The sequence below is a fragment of the Salmo salar genome, chromosome ssa23 (genome assembly GCF_905237065.1).
Source record: "Salmo salar chromosome ssa23, Ssal_v3.1, whole genome shotgun sequence".
NCBI classification, from domain to species: Eukaryota; Metazoa; Chordata; class Actinopteri; order Salmoniformes; family Salmonidae; genus Salmo; species Salmo salar.
The window spans coordinates 3,439,262-3,460,200 of NC_059464.1; the positions used below are offsets into that span (position 1 = coordinate 3,439,262).

Genomic DNA, 20,939 nt, shown 5'->3' on the forward strand with positions numbered 1-20,939 from the left:
CAAGAGAAGTGACACAATTTCACCTGGTTAATATTGCCTGCTAACCTGAATTTCTTTTAACTAAATATGCAGGTTTAAAAATATATACTTCTGTGAATTGATTTTAAGGAAAGGCATTGGTTAGGTACAGTCGTGGAACGATTGTGCTTTTTTCGCAAATGCGCTTTTGTTAAATCATCCCCCGTTTGGCGAAGTTGGCTGTCTTTGTTAGGAGGAAATAGTCTTCACAGTTCGCAACGAGCCAGGCGGCCCAAACTGCTGCATATACCCTGACTCTGTTGCAAGAGAAGTGACACATTTTCCCTAGTTAAAAGAAATTCATGTTAGCAGGCAATATTAACTAAATATGCAGGTTTAAAAATATATACTTGTGTATTGATTTTAAGAAAGGCATTGATGTTTATGGTTAGGTACACGTTGGAGCAACGTGTACCTAAGCGATTATATGCAACGCAGGACAGGCTAGATAAACTAGTAATATCATCAACCATGTGTAGTTAGCTAGTGATTATGATTGATTGTTTTTTATAAGATAAGTTTAATGCTAGCTAGCAACTTACCTTGGCTTCTTACTGCATTCGCGTAACAGGCAGGCTCCTCGTGGAGTGCAATGTAAAGCAGGTGGTTAGAGCGTTGGACTAGTTAACCGTAAGGTTGCAAGATTGAATCCCCGAGCTGACAAGGTAAGAATCTGTCGTTCTGCCCCTGAACAAGGCAGTTAACCCACCGTTCCTAGGCTGTCATTGAAAATAAGAATGTGTTCTTAAATGACTTGCCTAGTTAAATAAAGTTGTAAAAAAAAAATGAAAAAATTGGGCCAAATCGGTGTCCAAAAATACCGATTTCCGATTGTTATGAAAACTTGAAATCGGCCCTAATTAATCGGCCATTCCGATTAATCGGTCGACCTCTAGTAGCTAGCTATGTTCTTGTTTATTGTGCAGTGGAGGATAACAATACCTGTATGCCTATGGATGTGTAACTTAAACTAACTCACTTTTGTACATCGTGCTAGTCCGTACAATTGACCTTATTGTAGCACCCAAAAAACGTAATACATCCAGATCACCTGTAATATCAATACCATTGTAAATCACAATTTCTCCACTTTCCAACAAAATAAATGACGAAACCTTCCTGGTGCCCATCTCTGCATGATTCAAGAAGGCAATGAGCTCCGTCATGGTCTTTTTAAAAATGGCAGGTGGGGAAGCAAAACCTATTGCGTGATAGTCAGAAGGAGAGATGTCGTGTGGGGAAACAGCTTTTTTTCACTTGATCTGTCCAACTTATCACCTTATCGCCTCTAAAATATAGATAAAACACTATAAAGAGTTGATATAATGTGTCATTACATACCTATTTGAAGGTTTGTGTCGAATTTGAATCGGGTTTTTAGGGCGGTGCTAAAGTGATCTTCAGAAGTAAACAGCGGCTTTTGAGAGTCATGATAGCTTGCAGTGATGACGCAAAAAATGACTAGGTATCCCCCCTTACCCTGTCCCTGTCCCTGTCCCTTTCTTGTTTTTAAATGGTGAGAGAAGTGCTACACCTGGTGGAGAGAGGCTGTAAGACAGAATTAGTTGCTTTATGCGTGCTGTACGTTACGCCATGATGAGCGGTCCGTTTTTTCAACTTTTCTCCAATACTATAGAGCCATTACCATGTCAATCAATGTTTGAATAGAAACGTAGTTCACACCCCAGATGTTGATGTCAACACAGTCGCTACAGTCCCATTCGTTTTCTTTGCGGTTGCGCACATTTGTACGGAATGGGATTACGTACGTTAGCTAGCTATCTAGCCAATCTGTGTATGGACCCAAACGTTTGGTATACATATTAGTTCAGAACCGAGCTATGAACCTCAGCTATCATAGCCAGGTGTATCAACTTCAAAACAGTCTGAATGACATTAATGAAGCATATGGATTGAGTAGAATATAATGTAACTTTGTGCCAAGGATGCAAGTTGTATATACATGTAGTTATTACCATGCATGAGATCCCCACATTGTAGCCTGTACATTGAATATATTCACTGATCATGTACTCTACCTTGGCAAATAAAGGTGCAGTTCAAGTATGAATGTCTTTGAGATTATTTTTCAGTCATATCCCATACCAGTAGTATCAAATTCCGGTCTTTGAATGATGCTGTGTCTGCATGTATGTATTACAATTATACACTTCAACAGTGTTTACCAATCTTGGTCCTAGAACATCAATGGTTACACATTGTGACTAATAGACTAGAACCAGGATTTAACTAGTTAAAATATGATTTGTAATTAATATATACAGAAATAGAATTGAAAAAAACAGTACACTACACTTCCTATGCATCATGTAAATACTCTAAAACCGGGTTGTTGTGTCTTTACTATGGATTAAGTGATATGGCATGCTATTTTATAAAATACATTTTCTATAATTAATATTACCTGATTAAACTAATCATGTAAATGTAATTAACTAGGAAGTCGGGGCACCTCAGAAGAATGTTTATAGAGCTGTTGTCTTCCAAATAAACTCTTAAAGATCTGGTAATCATTTATATCAATAGCAGTCAATTATTTATCGTCACCTTATTCAGTCTCATCTGAACATCGTAAAATGATTGGTTATCTTCACGAACCATGGCTAACAAGTTGAATCAGCAATACAAAATTTGGTTTAAATATTTATTTACTAAATAACTAAATAGTCACACAGAATTACATATACACAGGATGGATCATACACTGATTACTAATTATGTCATAAAAGAAAACGTCCCTGGCGGACGAAACCAATATGACGGCTGGTTACACAAAGAAAGGGGGTTGGGTTTGAATGAAAAAGCGGGAAGACTGAGGAACAAAAGGATTGGGTCTCTATCGGACTTTATGAAGCTATGCTATCGTAAATACAGAATCTTATGCATTCTAAATAACCGCCATTTCGGAAAAGGAAAATGCAAGAAATATATTTACCCCTGAGCTGCGCTTCGATAGATTGGTCGAAGATAGAATGCTGGGTTGCCTAGCAGAGATCTCCCTTGTCCTTTGAAGAATATTTCTGGGTGGATATGTTGTAGTCTGTCGTTGTGTGGTAGAACGGATACGTTGTAGTACCCTGTCGTCGTGTGGTAGAAGGAATACTTTGTCGTGCACTGTCGTTCTGGATAGATTGTCCGTCCTTTCCTAGGCCACGCACGGTTACAGCTGCTGCTGATAACTCTAGGTCTAGGATGTATCACTTCTTTAGTGAAGAAGAGTTCAAAGTTCAAACCAAGTTGCCATACTAAACTCATGCTATATTCTGGCTGGTATAGTCGAAATTCATCCTTCCAGCGTGGCGATCGTCACCTCCACGTTGAAATTCGCCCTTTTAAACGTATGGACATCAGTCCTCACATCATCAGGATCACAATGTAAATTTCGTTAGGTTGTAGTCGTTCAACCATTTGCAACCAGAGCTCACGCTGAGGTTGGCTTAGTTCGCCGTGAATTGGGTCACGGGGGCTCTTATATAAATGTAGATTGGTTCATAATTTCCAACCAATGCCTATTCACGTGGGTGTGGCCACTGAGTGAGCATATTTTACTTATGAAAACAATTCTCTAATTTTAAAACAAAAATACATTGAATCTTTTCACAAATAGTTTCATATTTAAACATTTAAATTGCACAACAATTCCATGTGACTCTGATAACTAGAATGTGTAGACTTTCCATGATACAATTTATGTGGTCAGGTGAAGCAGATGCTAAACTACAGGACTGTTTTGCTATCACAGACTGGAACATGTTCCGGGATTCTTCCGATGGCACTGAGGAGTACACCACATCAGTCACTGGCTTTATCAATAAGTGCATCGAGGACTTTGTCCCCACAGTGACTGTACGTACATACCCCAACCAGAAGCCATGGATTACAGGCAACATTCGCACTGAGCTAAATGGTAGAGCTGCCGCTTTCAAGGTGTGGGACTCTAACCCGGAAGCTTATAAAAAATCCTGCTATGCCCTCCGACGAACCATCAAACAGGCAAAGTGTCAATACAGGGCTAAGATTGAATCGTACTACACCGGCTCCGACGCTCGTCACTAAACTAAGGATCCTGGGACTAAACACCTCCCTCTGCAACTGGATCCTGGACTTCCAGACCGGCCGCCCCCAGGTGGTGAGGGTAGGTAGCAACACATCTGCCACGCTGATCCTCAACACTGGAGCTCCACAGGGGTGCGTGCTCAGTCCCCTCCTGTACTCCCTGTTCACCCATGACTGCATGGCCAGGCACGACTCCAACACCATCATTAAGTTTGCAGACAACACAACAGTGGTAGGCCTGATCACAGACAACGACGAGACAGCCTATATGGAGGAGGTCAGAGACCTGGCCGTGTGGTGCCAGAATAACAACCTATCCCTCAACGTAGCCAAGACTAAGGAGATGATTGTGGACTACAGAAAAAGGAGGACCGAGCACGCCACCATTCTCATCGACGGGGCTGTAGTGGAACAGGTTGAGAGCTTCAAGTTCCTCGGTGTCCACATCAACAACAAACTAGTAGGGTCCAAACACACCAAGACAGTCGTGAAGAGGGCACGACAAAGCCTATTCCCCCTCAGGAAACTAAAAAGATTTGGCATGGGTCCTCAGATCCTCAAAAGGTTCTACAGCTGCAATATCGAGAGCATCCTGACCGGTTGCATCACTGCCTGGTATGGCAACTGCTCAGCCTCTGACCGCAAGGCACTACAGAGGGTAGTGCGTACGGCCCAGTACATCACTGGGACTAAGCTGCCTGCCATCCAGGACCTCTACACCAGGTGGTGTCAGAGGAAGGCCCTAAAAATTGTCAAAGACCCCAGCCACCCCAGTCAGACTTTTCTCTCTACTACCACATGGCAAGCGGTACCAGAGCACCAAGTCTAGGACAAAAAGGCTTCTCAGCAGTTTTTACCCCCAAGCCATTAGACTCCCGAACAGGTAATCAAATGGCTACCCAGACTATTTGCATTGTGTGCCCCCCCAACCCCTCTTTTACGCTGCTGCTACTCTCTGTTTATCATATATGCATAGTCACTTTAACTGTACATTCATGTACATACTGCCTCAATTGGCCCGACCAACGAGTGCCCTCGCACATTGGCTAACCGGGCTATCTGCATTGTGTCCTGCCACGCACCACCCCCTCTTTTACGCTACTGCTACTCTCTGTTTATCATATATGCATAGTCACTTTAACCATATCTACATGTACATACTACCTCAATCAGCTCGACTAACCGGTGCCTGTATATAGCCTCGCTACTGTTATTTTTCACTGTCTTTTTTACTGTTGTTTTTATTTCTTTACTTACCTATTGTTCACCTAATACCTTTTTTGCACTGTTGGTTTGAGCCTGTAAGTAAGCATTTCACTAAGGTCTACACCTGTTGTATTCGGCGCACGTGACAAATAAACTTTGATTTCAACTGATCTGACATCATATTCTTTAAGTACCAATGGATACTTTCAACTGGTTGGATTACCGAAATATTGTTCCATTCCCAACCTTTTGACGTCACCAACAAAGGGCTTTCCAAGAGTCCATTCTGTAGAGAGAAAAGGGGGAAAGGTATTTATGGGGGTCATAAACCTCACCATGACAGGTTCATCTCAATATCTAATATCTAGGCTGTCATTGTAAATAAGAATTTGTTCTTAACGGACTTGCCTAGTTAAACAAAGGTTAAATAAAATAATGCCCTTCTGCATTGATCTGGTAAACACAGGATAGGTGTAGTATTTCATCAAATGAGGCTTAATTTCAACCAGTAGAGAATGTGAAATACTTTATTGAAAGAAGTTTATTATCCAAGTGTTATAAATACATACATTATAAATATTATAATCGTAAGATTATAAATACAAGTTCAATCTGTACTTCAATGCACATCTGTTGTGCATTATAAAAACAGAGGAAGAAAGAGGAGGTGGCGAGAGGTGTAAAAGACAAAGGGAAAGAGGTAAGAACATAGGAGCAGGGAAGGCAGCATATGATTAATGAATCACAGTGCTACCCAAATATTCTCTCAGTTCATCACAATTACGTAAGTGTCTCTAGTCGGCCCGAAGGTTATCTTAAGAGCGGGTGAGGTGGCGATGATGGGACTGGGGGTTGGCATCCTCTCGTGAAAATCTCTGCAGACGAGAGAGCATGTTTAATCCTTGTGTTTTTATTTTTTATTCTAACATTGTTAGTCAAAATCATCAGGAGGTGACATGCAAAACTGACCTTGGATCATTAACTCTGGGACTACTGCATCTATCTGTATTTCAATGTAAAGCATCTCTTTAATAATACTTCCTGTTGAACTGACCTCTCACCTCTGATCAGGCTGTGCCCTCTATGTAGCTAGTTCAGATGCAGGAGGCGGTTCACCGACACAGCTGATATAACCTAGAGGATTTAGGGAGAAGAGGAGAGGGATGTAGTGAAGGAGAGATACTGTTATTGAGAAAATAAGGTAGTTAAAGAGAAAGTGTTCAACAGGAATCTGTGTGTGTGGCCTCACCTGGTGTCCGCACCACACTAAGTGGCTGCAGAGTACTTTATGCTGAAGAACATGAATGGACACACGAGGACAAACAATATAGTGTAGTTATAGAAATAATGAAGTGTCTTAATATTCTCCATGGTTGGCCCTCTTGCCTATTCTTTCAAGGTGGAAGGAGCCACAGTTATACACCTGAGCCTGCTTACTGCACAACACAATCCATCAATCAGATTGATACATGAGTGTGTAGGTGTGGGTTATAGGGTGTCTAATTGTCCAACATTTTTTCAATATGGGTGATTTAAAATAGCCTGTTTTGTTTTTGTACAGACATTACACCCTTACCTAAACAGCACCTTCACCTGAGAAGTAGAAATCAAAGGGAGAGAAACTGGGAATTGAATAACTGCAGTTGACATAGCTAAGCAAATGGAAGAATACTCTTATTGAAATGTGAATGGCTCTTAAAAGAGCCTTTGGTTATGCATAGTGTAGGTTATGCATATGTTGCCAGGGAACAGCACCCTCTTCGAAGAAGTAGGAGGTGAAGATCTCCCGCACACGGATTGCCTCTCTTGCTGCGTTGTTGGACCCCATCCTTGAAACATCCTGCAGAGCAGCAGACTTCTCCTCTGGCACACGGCGGCGAGCTGCAGATCCCCTCCTGGTCCATCCTCATGAAGTTATGCAGAACACAGGTAGCCTTCACACACCTGAATTCCTCCAGGAGGCAGTCCCAGATGGCCCTAGTCACCCAACCTTGCAGTGCCCTACAAATTAACTGTAGGCAATCGTTTTGAGGAATATCCAGTTACAAGGTATCTGTAGGAATATGGAAGACAATGTAATTATTTGACTTTTACATTACCAGGTCATTGGGGATTACTAAAGTATAATATCCCTGATAACATTGGATTGATAGATGCATGGGCACACATATTTGCATGTGTAGCATGTGACAATAACAGGATCATATCAAGGATATCATCACAAATTAATACATAAATACCACTTGAAGCTTGATGATGAGTTGATCATTTGAATTAGCTGTGCAGTGCTAAGGCAAAAACAAAAATGTGCACGCCTTTGAGTCCCCAGGACCAGGACTGAGAACCACTGCTCTTCATTGGGACCTCTTTATATGTAGACAGGCTTTCATAGCTCTCTTTATCTGAGGACAGAAAACCTCACACGAAACAGACTTCATTATAGTCAAATTACACCGCACTGAATATTATGTTACTATTATCTCTGTCCTCACTTCTATGGACAGGAACTACACAAAAGTACCTGCCTTATCCAGAATAACCTACTCACTTTGACAGTTGGGGCTGCTATCCTTTCACCCTCCTCCAAGGCTGTTAGTTGGCTACCTACAAATGCATTTGGAGTTTTTACAGTGATAAATACATCAAGATAGCTAGCTAATATGAAGTTAGGTAGCTGGTGATATTTAATTCACTTGGCCTGCTATCTAAACAGTATATGAAGTTGGCTAGATAGCTAGCTAGCCAACTAGCTAGCTCATTTAGTAGCTCATTTGAGTTAGCCTGCACAGTAGCTAGTTAGCTAATACATCGTTTTAAAACATTTTTTTTTTTACATTTTCAGAATGTATTTACTTACTTGAATAGGTTCTCCCACCCATGTTGGCAATTGGAAACAGGGCAGCAAAGTTTATTTGTCACCAGGGCGTTTTAGAGGATATTACTATTGAACGGTCTACCCATTTAATAACCAGACCTTCATACAAACTTGCTATGCTGAATTCTTGACGCACAATCGAAGTTGTTGCCATATGCTGCCAGCACGACCACAAGCGAGTCACAATGGGCAGCCTAAGCAGTATGCTGCAATTTACCGCTATCTATTGTTCATGCACGGCTAACCAGACCGCTAGCGTGTGCCATCGAGCTCATGTTGATTTTGTCCAACCACACCAGACGCGATCAGGACACACAGGTTGAAATATCAAAACGAACTCTGAACCAACTATATTAATTTGGGGACAGGTCGAAAATCATGAAACTTCTGTGGCAATTTAGCTAGCTCGCAAATTTGTCCTGGGATATAAACATTGGGTTATTTTACCTGAAATGCACAAGGTACTCTACTCTGATAATTAATCCACAGATAAAATGATACACCGAGTTTGTTTCTAGTAATCTTTCCTCCTTCAGGCTTCTTCTTGTTCTTTGTACTTTACTTCTGATTCCAAATGATTTTAAAACTAAATCAGGGTTGTGACTGATTCATATTCATGTGAGGAGTCTAATGCCTAAAATGGACATGATAAAAGTGTAGGTTCACACTGCTGACCCAGATGTCTTAGTTCAGTCCGAGACCTGAGTTAAGAAATCTGTTCTAAATCAGTCTATAGGCTTGGATGGTTATAATGTTTATCGATGTGACCGACGAAGTAAGGGGGAGGTATAGCCATCTATATTAGACTGATATGTGGTAACTGAACTAAGGTCTTTATCTAGCATTGAAATTGCAGTTAACGAAAGCTGTGAACTTAGATTTAATAGGATGCTACAGACCTCCATCTGCAAAAGTAGAATCCCTGGATTCTCTGGCTGAACTGATGCGTGGTTGGGGGGGAAATGAAATGGTCCTTATGGGCGATTTAAACTGGAACTGGTTATGTCCAAACTGTGACACAATAAGAGGACCGTGCAATACACTGAATTTTACTCAAATTATAAATGCAGTCACAAGACTCAATCCAAAATACATCTCTAAGTCAACACTTATTGATGTTATTCTAACTAACAATCCGCATAAATACTCGGCCGTTGGTATGATTTAATAAGCGATCATTGTGCAGTTGGTTGCATTAGAGACACCCCCTCTTTCGTAGTCAAACTAAATTTTACACAGTTCTGTGAGCAGGCGTTCCTGCATGAACTTTATGCATGCAACTTGGATAGGATTGCGTTTATTCCAGACATCGAAAAGGCATTCTCCTATTTTCATTCCATGTTTTATACTATCTGTGATAAACACACCCCTCTCAAAAAGTACCGGGTAAGAGGTAGAGACACGTTTATCTAATTTGATCCATAAACAAAATACACAATGGGCCAAAGCCAGAAAGGGTAATTCCCAGGCTGAATGGCAGTTATTCAGGGCATTGTGAAATAAGTGCACCTTGTTAATACGGAAACACAAATCTAGCTTCTATTACGAATCTACCAAGGCAAACCTCAATAACCTGACGAAATTATGGAAAACCATTAAATCCATGAATGCTAACACAAACTCCTCTGGTCAGACCTCAAATTCAATGGACGTGATTGACAAGAATAAACTGCTTGACATGTTCAATGAGCATTTTGCTAAAGCTGGGCATTTATTTGATAATGAACTCCTTCCTAACATCTCGAATGAGGCTGTGAATGAAACTGCCGCATGCCGGCCAATGGTTAATCTATTTCATTTAACCAAGATTGAGCTTTCAGAAGTTGTAAAGGCACTCAAATCTATTGTGGCATACAGCAGGTCAGCCACCAGGGGGGGGAAGAAAGGACTCCCGTGTTATTGTTGACGGTTGCAGAGGTAACAAGAGGGAGTTCAGTTTTGTGCCAGAACCGGAACCCAGAAGATGGTATCCCCGGAGAGGGTCTCATGGGGAGACCTATCCTTTTTCTTTTTGATCTATTATTTAAATAAACACCCTTGAGACTGAGCTAATCCTTCTCTGTCTGTGTCTGATCTGGGTAAACGTCTTGACCAAACCCCCTGGTCAGCCACACTATTGATATTAAGAAAGCGGCTGGCCCGGATTAGTTAAACCCTTATTTTCAAAATAATTGGTGCAGAGAGCATTGCTGCATTGCACTCATATATTAAATATTTAATTGGCGAGTAATACCATTCAAAAAGTCTGGAAAACCGCCTGTCACACCTTTACATAAGGGTGGGGATCTGTCCCAGTTGGATAACTATCGTCCCATATCTAAACTGTCTACACTGGCAAAAGTTTTGGAAAGCCAAGTGAACTCACAGTTGAAAGACTTTCTTTACAATAACTCAGTTTTATCTCAATTCCAGTCGGGTTTTAGAGCCAAGCATCGTACAATTACTGCAGTAAGTAAGGTTGTAGGTGATATTCTAGATGCTCAGGACAAGAACAATCAGTGTGTTTCACTTTTTATTGACTTATCGAAAGCCTTCGACACTTTTGACCATGCCCTGCTGTTGTATAGACTAAAAAAGATTGTTTTAAGTGGTGATGCATTGGATTGGTTCCAAAACGACCTTTCTGACAGAACAGTGTGTAGAACAGGAGGGTATGAAATCTGAGTTCCCCAGGGCTCAATTTTAGGTTTGATCCTTTTTACACTGTAAATGATAGGGAAGACTGTTGACTCTGCAAATCTCCATCTGTATGCTGATGACAAAATTATTTAGTGCATCTAATATTGAGAAGGCATTTCAGGACTTACAGTTGGCTTTTGATGTTATTCAAAAGTAGCTTTTTGAATTGAAACTTGTGCTTAATGCAAGGAAAACAAAATATATGGTTTTCTCTTCCCTGAAAGTAAACAGATGGAGTCACTTGCAGATTTTAACAATAAAAGGCCAGCAAATTGATAGGGGCACCTCCTTTAAGTATCTATGGATTTGGTTAGATGAAAAGCTGAATTGTAAACAGCACATTGATAACCAAGAAACTGAATTTGAAATTGGGTTTCTATTTTAGGAACAAATCTCGCTTTCAATGTTAGCCAGAAAGGATCATATTCAAAGCACTTTTTTTTATCAGTGCTGGATTATGGTGATATTGTTTAATTGCAGGCCTCAGCAAGTACCTTAAACTCTGGACACAATGTATCATGGTGCTTTAAGATGTATTACAAACACTACATTAGATCACCCATCACTGTGATTTGGATGCTATGGTGCAATGGACCTCTCTCTCCACCAGGAGGCTAAAGCACTGGTACACCTTTGTGTACAAAGCATTGATAGGACAACTCCCTTTGTATCTCTGTTCCTTTTTACCAGATCAGTCACTCAATAGTCTTCGTTCACAGTCGCTGCTGTCCTTGTCTGTTCCTAAGGCTATAACTGAGATGGGGAAACAATATTTTTTCCATAATGCCCCTTCATCCTAGAACATGCTTCAAAATATATTAAAGTTAGGGGAGGTTACTGTCCTTGCCTGTTTTTAAGACTCTGATTGACCACACTGTTTGTGATAGCTGCAGTTGTTTCTAATCTTCAATTGTATCTGTAATTTGTGACACTTTGTCTTTTGTGTGTATTTAGTATTTTTCTGTAATATCTTATGTACACGCTGCTAGTTCGCTGTTTTGCCTTTTTAACCTCAATGGGTCTTACCTGGTTAAATCAATACAAATAAATAGTCTAGGACTAAGCTTAATATGTGTCTAGGAAACCGGCCTCTGAAGTCTAAGGCCTTGTCCGAATACCCATAAATAGTCCTAAATAGTAGGCTTTTTGATTTTGTGAAAAAATTAAGTTTTATATAGGGATGCACGATATATCGGTAAGCATATCGGAATCGGCCGATATTAGCTAAAAATGCACACATCTAGTGTCTAGTTTAACGCCGATGTGCAAAACCAATGTCAAAGCTGACGTGCATACCTATATAACGTAGATAGATCACGTAATGATGCCACAAAGAATTTAGCGCTACATGTGCAACACAGCATTCCTAACCTACAGCACAATGTCTGCTGTGTGGATCGAGCAGTCAACAAGTCGAGCAGTCATTTGAAGGAGTAAGAAAATGTCAGCGAGACAACTCAAAGGCGAAATCCATTAACGCCAAGATAATGGAATTCATTGCCCTTGACAATTAACCGTTCTCTGTCGTGGAGGATGTTGGCTTTTGCCGACTGGTCGAGCACCTTTACACACTACTAGACTCTATTTTTCCAGATGTTGCCCTACCGGAGTTACAGAGTATTGTTGAAACTCACATTCATGAGGTACTTGCTATGGGCGTCACTGCTATTAGCTTCACGACTGACATTTGGACCAGCGATGTCAGCCCCATGAGCATTATGAGTCTGACAGCACAGTGGGTCCACGAGGATTTCGTACTGAGGAAAGCCATATTGCATGCTCAAGAATGTGCTGGTTCTCATACCGCTGCTGCCATTTCAATGGCATTTGAGAACATGTTTGAAACTTGGAAACATGAATACCCCTAGCTCCATTCAAACAACTGACTCGAGAAATAAGCTCACCTGCATTTGCAGCAGACGTGATACCTTGTCATGGCATTGAAACGTCTGCTCAACAAAAATGCTAATACAGACCGTTGGATTAACTTGGAATAGTATTCTACTAGAGGCTGTGAACAAGCGATTCGGTGGAATTATCTCTGAGCCTCTACTGTGTCGCCACCATGCTCGATGCTAGGTACAAGGACCGCTACTTCGATGCAGACAAGAAACAGGTTTACGTGAAATGTTACAGACACAGCTGGTACATTAAATGCTGGATGTCATACTCATTTTGGCTTTTTTTCGTAGTAGAATTCTCTGCACACTATTGAGGAAGAGAATAGTCTTTTCACACCCACGTGTGTTTGACAACAGCTGAAAATGAACTAATAGAAATAAGAACGAGAAACTAAGTAAGCTATATACAGGGTCAGTTCCAGGGTCAGTACAAATCTGCCAGAAGGGCAGCAATCTGCAATTTTCAGCAAGGCCATTACTTTGAGGGTAATGTGGGCTTGTGATGACGTGTGAGCTCCCATGCTTTTGTGAAGGATTAAAACTCTTTGGATTTGTAACAGGGGCCGTTGTCAGATATTAAAGTCTCTACAATGCCATGCCTGGCAAAAAATAGCTTTCAGCTTGTGTATCACAGCTGCATATGTGGTGCTGTGAAGCTTGTCGAGTTTGAAGCGTCTGCTGTAGTGGTCCACTGTTACAATGTAGTCCTCGTTGTTCCAGGTGAACAGATCGGTTGCCACGACCTGCCAGGGTCAGTCTGGGATACAGTGAGATAACATTGGCTCTTTGGTGTTTGAGGGGCGTCGTTCAAGACATGTGGGGCATTTACCAACAATGTCCTCTACAGTGAGGGAAAAAAGTATTTGATCCCCTTCTGATTTTGTACGTTTGCCCACTGACAAAGAAATGATCAGTCTATAATTTTAATGGTAGGTTTATTTGAACAGTGAGAGACAGAATAACAACAAAAAAATCCAGAAAAACGCATGTCAAAAATGTTATAAATTGATTTGCATTTTAATGAGGGAAATAAGAATTTGACCCCTTTGCAAAACATGACTTAGTACTTGGTGGCAAAACCCTTGTTGGCAATCACAGAGGTCAGACGTCTCTTGTAGTTGGCCACCAGGTTTGCACACATCTCAGGAGGGATTTTGTCCCACTCCTCTTTGCAGATCTTCTCCAAGTCATTAAGGTTTTGAGGCTGACTTCGTCGATCTTTCGCTGAAACTCGTCTTGGGCTGAGATAATCCCAAAATGCAGGCGACGGAACCTGTAGCGTCCAAATGTTGTGTTGAATGTTGTTAGCTTAGATTACTCTTCTGTGAGCTTGATAGCCCAGTAGCCTGATCTAGCGTCCATGACACGGAAGAAGCGTGCTCCCGCTAGCTTGTGTGTGATTCCATCTAGTGTCAGTAAAGGGTAATGGGGGCATTTGATAGCCTTGTTCTTGGGTCGAGACATACTCTGAGCTTGCCTGTGCGTGGTTTCTCCACCACCACTAATGTCGGTTCTGTAACCTTGGTGACTATGTCAGATTGCTCTATGCTCTACACCTCTTTCCTCAGACGGGCGCGGAGAGCAAGGGGAATCTTTCTCGGTGGGTAGACCACAGGGGTTGCGTCTGGGTCAAGGTGAATGGTACATTCTCCTGGGAATAGTCCTAATCCTGTAAAAACATCAGCAAACATGTTCTGTCTCTACTGGTGCTGTCAATGATAAAACTAGCTTGAAACATGCTTTAAGACCTAGCACTGCAGGTGCTTGAGTTTCAACACTGTAAAAGTCCAACATCATGTCACTTTCCTCGTATTTGCATTTGAAAGGCATGTGCCTTTTACTGGGAGCTGTTCACCACCATAACCAGTCAGTCTGCGCCTGATGAGCTGTAGCTCGCACTCAGATGTCATGCTGCGGTACTTATTCAGAGGAATGATGTTTACTTGTGCACCAATGTCTAGTTTGAACTTTAGCTCAGTGCCTTGTGTTCCTATCTCAATGTCAGCAAAGGCTTGTTCTGTCTCTGATATTAGATTTTTCTGTGTCACTGAATCAATAAGCAGTTCATCAGCATTTTACTCTTTGATTGACATTATGTTCACTCACTGCGTGTACTGTTTTTCCACGGTAAGCTCAGCACACTTTTGCAAAGTGATTCCATTTTCCACATTTTGTACACTGTTTTCCTTTAGCTGGGCAATTTCCCTGTTCGTCATGCACTTTGTATCCACAATATCCACATGTTTTGGGAATTTTGAGTCTGTGTCGCTCTATTTTGGAGTTATGTCTCTCTTCGTTCTGAGGCGCGCTCTCTGGGCACTGGAGGTGTGTTTTGATGTCTGCCTGACTGCGTACACTGCTTGTTCACGTGATGCCGCCCGAAATGGTTTTCATCTGAACCTGTGCTGGGTCGTGAGATCTGGCTATGTCAATAGCTTTGTCCAGCGTTAGCTCAGACCCAATATTCAAAAGTTTCTCTCTCACTCACGGTGAGTAATCTTACTCGCGGTTTGCATAATCACAGCCTTTCACAAGCAGACACAGCTCAGTCACAAACTGTTCAAACGATTTGCTAACTCCCTGTACTTTCTCATGGAATTTGTACCTAGTGAAAATCGTATTGGTCTTTGGCACAACATATGCTTCAAAACGATCGTAGTATGTTTTCAGTACCTTTGATTCAGCCTCGGTAAGTGTCCATGTGTTGTAAATATCTCTCCCTTTTTTACCGATCCAGAGGACCGGGTAGCTGAACATTTCCTCTTCTCCTCTTTCCCTCAGAGGACCCGCGAACATTAGCTCCACATGCTGTTTGTACTTACGCCATGCATCGGGTAAGTTTGTAGACTCCCAGTCCATTCGAGGTGAAGGAACTCCAGAAAAATCCATATTTTAGTCCTTTTACTCTGACACCATGTCTTGTTTTGCACACTTTGTACAAAATAATAAAATACAGGATATTTCTTAACGTAGCACTTCATTAGCTAGCTATAACTGGCATGTTCAAGTGTCTCATACCATGATCAACTGACCATGACCTCACCATCTGGGGGGTCTTAAAAACTTCTTCAGGATTGGTGGGTCCCTGGCGGAACGGTTGAGCTAACGTAGGCTAATGCGATTAGCATGAGGTTGTATGTAACAAGAAAGTTTCCCAGGACATATCTGATATTGGCAGAAAGGTTAAATTCTTGTTAATCTAACTGTACTGTCCACTTTACAGTGGCTATTACAGTGAAAGAATATCATGCTATTGTTTGAGGAGAGTGCACAGTTTAGAACATGAAAAGTTATTAATAAACAAATTGGGCACATTTGGGCAGTCTTGATACAAAATTCTGAACAGAAATGCAATGGTTCATTGGATCAGTCAAAAAACTTTGCACATATACTGCTCAAAAAAATAAAGGGAACACTTAAACAACACATCCTAGATCTGAATGAAAGAAATAATCTTATTAAATACTTTTTTCTTTACATAGTTGAATGTGCTGACAACAAAATCACACAAAAATAATCAATGGAAATCCAATTTATCAACCCATGGAGGTCTGGATTTGGAGTCACACTCAAAATTAAAGTGGAAAACCACACTACAGGCTGATCCAACTTTGATGTAATGTCCTTAAAACAAGTCAAAATGAGGCTCAGTAGTGTGTGTGGCCTGTATGACCTCCCTACAATGCCTGGGCATGCTCCTGGTGAGGTGGCAGATGGTCTCCTGAGGGATCTCCTCCCAGACCTGGACTAAAGCATCCGCCAACTCCTGGACAGTCGGTGGTGCAACGTGGCGTCGGTGGATGGAGCGAGACATGATGTCCCAGATGTGCTTAATTGAATTCAGGTCTGGGGAACGGGCGGGCCAGTCCATAGCATCAATGCCTTCCTCTTGCAGGAACTGCTGACACACTCCAGCCACATGAGGTCTAGCATTGTCTTGCATTAGGAGGAACCCGATGCCAACCGCACCAGCATATGGTCTCACAAGGGGTCTGAGGGTCTCATCTCGGTACCTAATGGCAGTCAGGCTACCTCTGGCGAGCACATGGAGGGCTGTGCGGCCCCCCAAAGAAATGCCACCCCACACCATGACTGACCCACCGCCAAACCGGTCATGCTGGAGGATGTTGCAGGCAGCAGAACGTTCTCCACGGCGTCTCCAGACTCTGTCACGTCTGTCACGTGCTCAGTGTGAACCTGTTTTCATCTGTGAAGAGCACAGGGCGCCAGTGGCGAATTTGCCAATCTTGGTGTTGGGCTGTAAGCACAACCCCCACCTGTAGACGTCAGGCCCTCATACCACCCTCATGGAGTCTGTGTCTGACCGTTTGAGCAGAAACATGCACATTTGTGGCCTGCTGGAGGTCATTTTGCAGGGCTCTGGCAGTGCTTCTCCTGCTCCTCCTTGCACAAAGGCGGAGGTAGCGGTCCTGCTGCTGGGTTGTTGCCCTCCTACGGCCTCCTCCACGTCTCCTGATGTACTGGCCTGTCTCCTGGTAGCGCCTCCATGCTCTGGACACTACGCTGACAGACACAGCAAACCTTCTTGCCACAGCTCGCATTGATGTGCCATCCTGGATGAGCTGCACTACCTGAGCCACTTGTGTGGGTTGTAGACTCCGTCTCATGCTACCACTAGAGTGAAAGCACCGCCAGCATTCAAAAGTGACCAAAACATCAGCCAGGAAGCATAGGAACTGAGAAGTGGTCTGTGGTCCCCACCTGCAGAACCACTCCTTTATTGGGGGTATCTTGCTAATTGTCTATAATTTCCACCTGTTGTCTATTCCATTTGCACAACAGCATGTGAAATTTATTGTCAATCAGTGTTGCTTCCTAAGTGGACAGTTTGATTTCACAGAAGTGTGATTGACTTGGAGTTACATTGTGTTGTTTAAGTGTTCCCTTTATTTTTTTTTAGCAGTGTACATTGCTGCCATCTAGTGGCCAAAATCTAAATTGCACCTGGGCTGGAATAATACATTATGGCCTTTCTCTTGCATTTCAAAGATGATTGTACCAAAATAAATACGAAAGAACGGTTGGTTTTTTCTTTGTATTATCTTTTACCAGATCTATTGTGTTATATTCTCCTACATTCCTTTCACATTTCCACACATTTCCTTTCAAATGGTACCAAGAATATGCATATCCTTACTTCAGGGCCTAAGCTACAGGCAGTTAGATTTGTGTATGTCACTTTTGGCAAAAATTGAAAAAAAGGGGACAATTCTTATTAACCAATCATACGGCGGTACGGCGGTAAAATGCATCCAATTACAATTCCGTTTTTTTAAACATATGAATATTACACGCACATGCTCACAGACGTGTGCACGCAAGCTCACACACACACGCTCGCTCAATGACATATACTGTACGCTCACATATACACGCTCACATATACACACACACACCTCTCTCCCTCTCTCACCACTTTCCCTCTCTCTGTAATATGCTATTTACTGAATTTCTCTCTCTCGCTGTCTCTCTGTGTGTCATTGTGAGGTTTGGCCCTCTGGGTTATTTCTGTAAATTGTTGAGCAGTAACTCAAGTCAAATTAGATTTGACAGCTGTGTCGGAAGCTATAAGCACAAGTTACCCCGCAGCATCTCACCATGAGTGTGTGTGTGCGTGCGTTTGTACGAGTGCGCATGTATGTGAGTATCTACACTCTGTTGTATCTCTCAGTTCCCCCTCTCTTTCTCGCCCTCCCCCTTCTCTCTTCTCTTTCTCTCACTCTCCCTCTCTCTCTCTTTTGTAATGTGTAATTGTAATGTCTCTCTCTCTTTTGTAATATGTTAATGTAATGATGCTCAGCTCAGTGTGTGCGTGTGCGTGTGTGCGTGTGTGTGTGTGTGTGTGTGTGTGTGTGTGTGTGTGTGTGTGTGTGGACCTGGAGACGCTGGGCTCCTGCCTCCTCTCCTCCACTGCAGTGTTTTGGTCACATGACGAGCAGGGCTATCAAAGGACACTGATGTTCTTTTCTCTCCCCTCTTTGCCTCCTTTCCTTCTTCTCGCCTCACCGTCTTCACCATGTACACCCGCACTCTCGCTTTTAACAATCTCATCCCGTCTTCTATTCATTTCACCCTTTATCTTCCTCCCCCTCCCCCACACATCACCCTTCTCTATATCTCCTTCTTCATTCCTGTGCTTCTCTACTTCCTTGTTCTTATTATCTCACCTTAAACCTAATTAATCTTGTTGTCATACCTTTCCCCATCCCCCCTTTTCCTGCTACTTATTTATTTATCTGCCTTCTCTCCTCTCCATGTATCCCCCTCTTCTTACACATTCTTCCTCCTCCCCTTCTCCTCTTTCTCCCTCCTCTTCACTTTATCGCTCCTGCCTTCCACATATTTTCTCTCTTCCTCCTCTCCATCCATTTTCCTCTCCTTTTATCTCTCTCCCACCCCTCTCCTTCCCCCATTCCTTACACCCCACCCATCCACCTTATCTTTCTTCTTCCCTACTTCTCCCTTTGTCCCTCCCTACCCTTTCTTCCCTCCACCCCTCTCTCCCACCTCCTCACCCTTCTCTGTCGACCCTCCTTACCTTTTCTTACATGCCTCTCCCCCCTCCCTCCGACCCATCCCTCCCCTATCTTTCTCCTCCTTCCCCTCTCTCCCCCCTCTTCTTCCCCCTCCTCCTCTCCCCTCCAGATTCCAAGCAGAATGGCGATGCGGCCAACGCAGCCCTGGCTAATGAGGACTGCCCCACCATAGACATGGTGCTTGGGGAGGAGAGGAGTCCTGCTGCTGGGGGTCTAGGCACCGGCGGGAGCCGTGAGCGCTATCCCCATGACCGCGCCTGCTTCCTCCTCAGTACTGGAGAGTTCCGTGCTACAGACGGCAACGTGAGGAAAGGTATGCCCAGGACAGGCTCAGGGTCAGGGCCGGGGTCAGAGCCGGGGTCAGAGTCAGGGGCTGCGCTCCGCCATACCCAAGGGTTCAGTAGCTCGACACTCAGCAGCTCAACACTCACTGTGTGCTCATGACACTCCCATACACACATGTACACATACACACACATATACACACACACACACACACGTAGAGAACTATACACTTCAGAGCTGGTTCAAGTACCTTAGGTCAAATACTTTCATTAAACTTAACAGTTATTTGAGGTGTGTTTGATTCAGCTTTTTGTTTGCTTTTGGAACTATTCCATTGGCTCCATCGTACCAGGCAAACGTAATCAAGTGCAGCTCTTGGAAGAATTTGACTTCCAATTCACACATACATAAACACACACACACACACACACACTACGGAAACACTAGGTATTTCCCTACCACCTCTCCTCTCCCCTGACCCCTACCCCTTCTCATATCTCTCATAACCAATCATTTTGACTGACAGTCACAGACCCCGCCCACAATATCCACAGGCTGTTTTGAGCTGTCTCACGCTCCAGACATTCCTATATGAACTGGGTTATGACACATTATGGCATAAGTGAAATATCAATGGATTGATATTTTGTTGGACCAGTTCCCACATGCTGTATTCAGTTACATTGGCACCCCACATCTACTAATGTAAATGTGCTGTGGTGCTTTCTATTGCCATTCTGGACACTGGAGGTGTAAAATAACATATAGGTATTATTGCCTGAGTTTGGCACATATCAATACAATATCAGTACATATCCATTGTAGCTCAGTTGGTTGAGCATGGTGCTTGCAACGCCGGTATAGTGGGTTCAACCACCCATACGTAAAATTAATGCACACATGACTGTATGTCACTTTGGATAAAAACATCTGCTAAATGGCATATGTTATTATTATATTATTAATAATATCGTTTTTCAACATACATGCACTTACAGGTACTCTATTTCAACCCACCGGTTTAGCTCTGCTTTTTCTTTCTTCAGCTTTAATGCACATTTTCACAGCCTGTTCTGAAACGAGATCTGTACAGTACGATCGCTGACTGAATAGCTGTCACATTGCATCTGGCTGTCAATCTGTCTTCTACTGCCTGGAGTCATGCTGTCTGTCAATCTATCTCTATCTCTCTCTCTCTCTCTCTCTCTCTCTCTCTCTCTCTCTCTCTCTCTCTCTCTCTCTCTCTCTCTCTCTACACTATATATACAAAAGTATGTGGACACCCCTTCAAATGAGTGGATTTGGCTATTTAAGTCACACACATTGCTGACAGGTGTATAA

The 20,939-nt window shown here is 42.6% G+C and overlaps 1 protein-coding gene across 3 annotated transcripts in view; it reads left to right on the forward strand.

Moving 5' to 3' along the window:
• Positions 1 to 20,939, forward strand: part of LOC106583948 (potassium voltage-gated channel subfamily C member 1) — a 126,908-nt gene that overhangs the window by 66,218 nt on the left and 39,751 nt on the right. For all 3 annotated transcript variants that reach the window (XM_045705883.1, XM_014168651.2, XM_014168655.2), the window contains exon 3: positions 19,423 to 19,626. In XM_045705883.1, the coding sequence (XP_045561839.1) occupies positions 19,423 to 19,626 (204 nt within the window). The remainder of the gene's footprint in view (positions 1 to 19,422; positions 19,627 to 20,939) is intronic.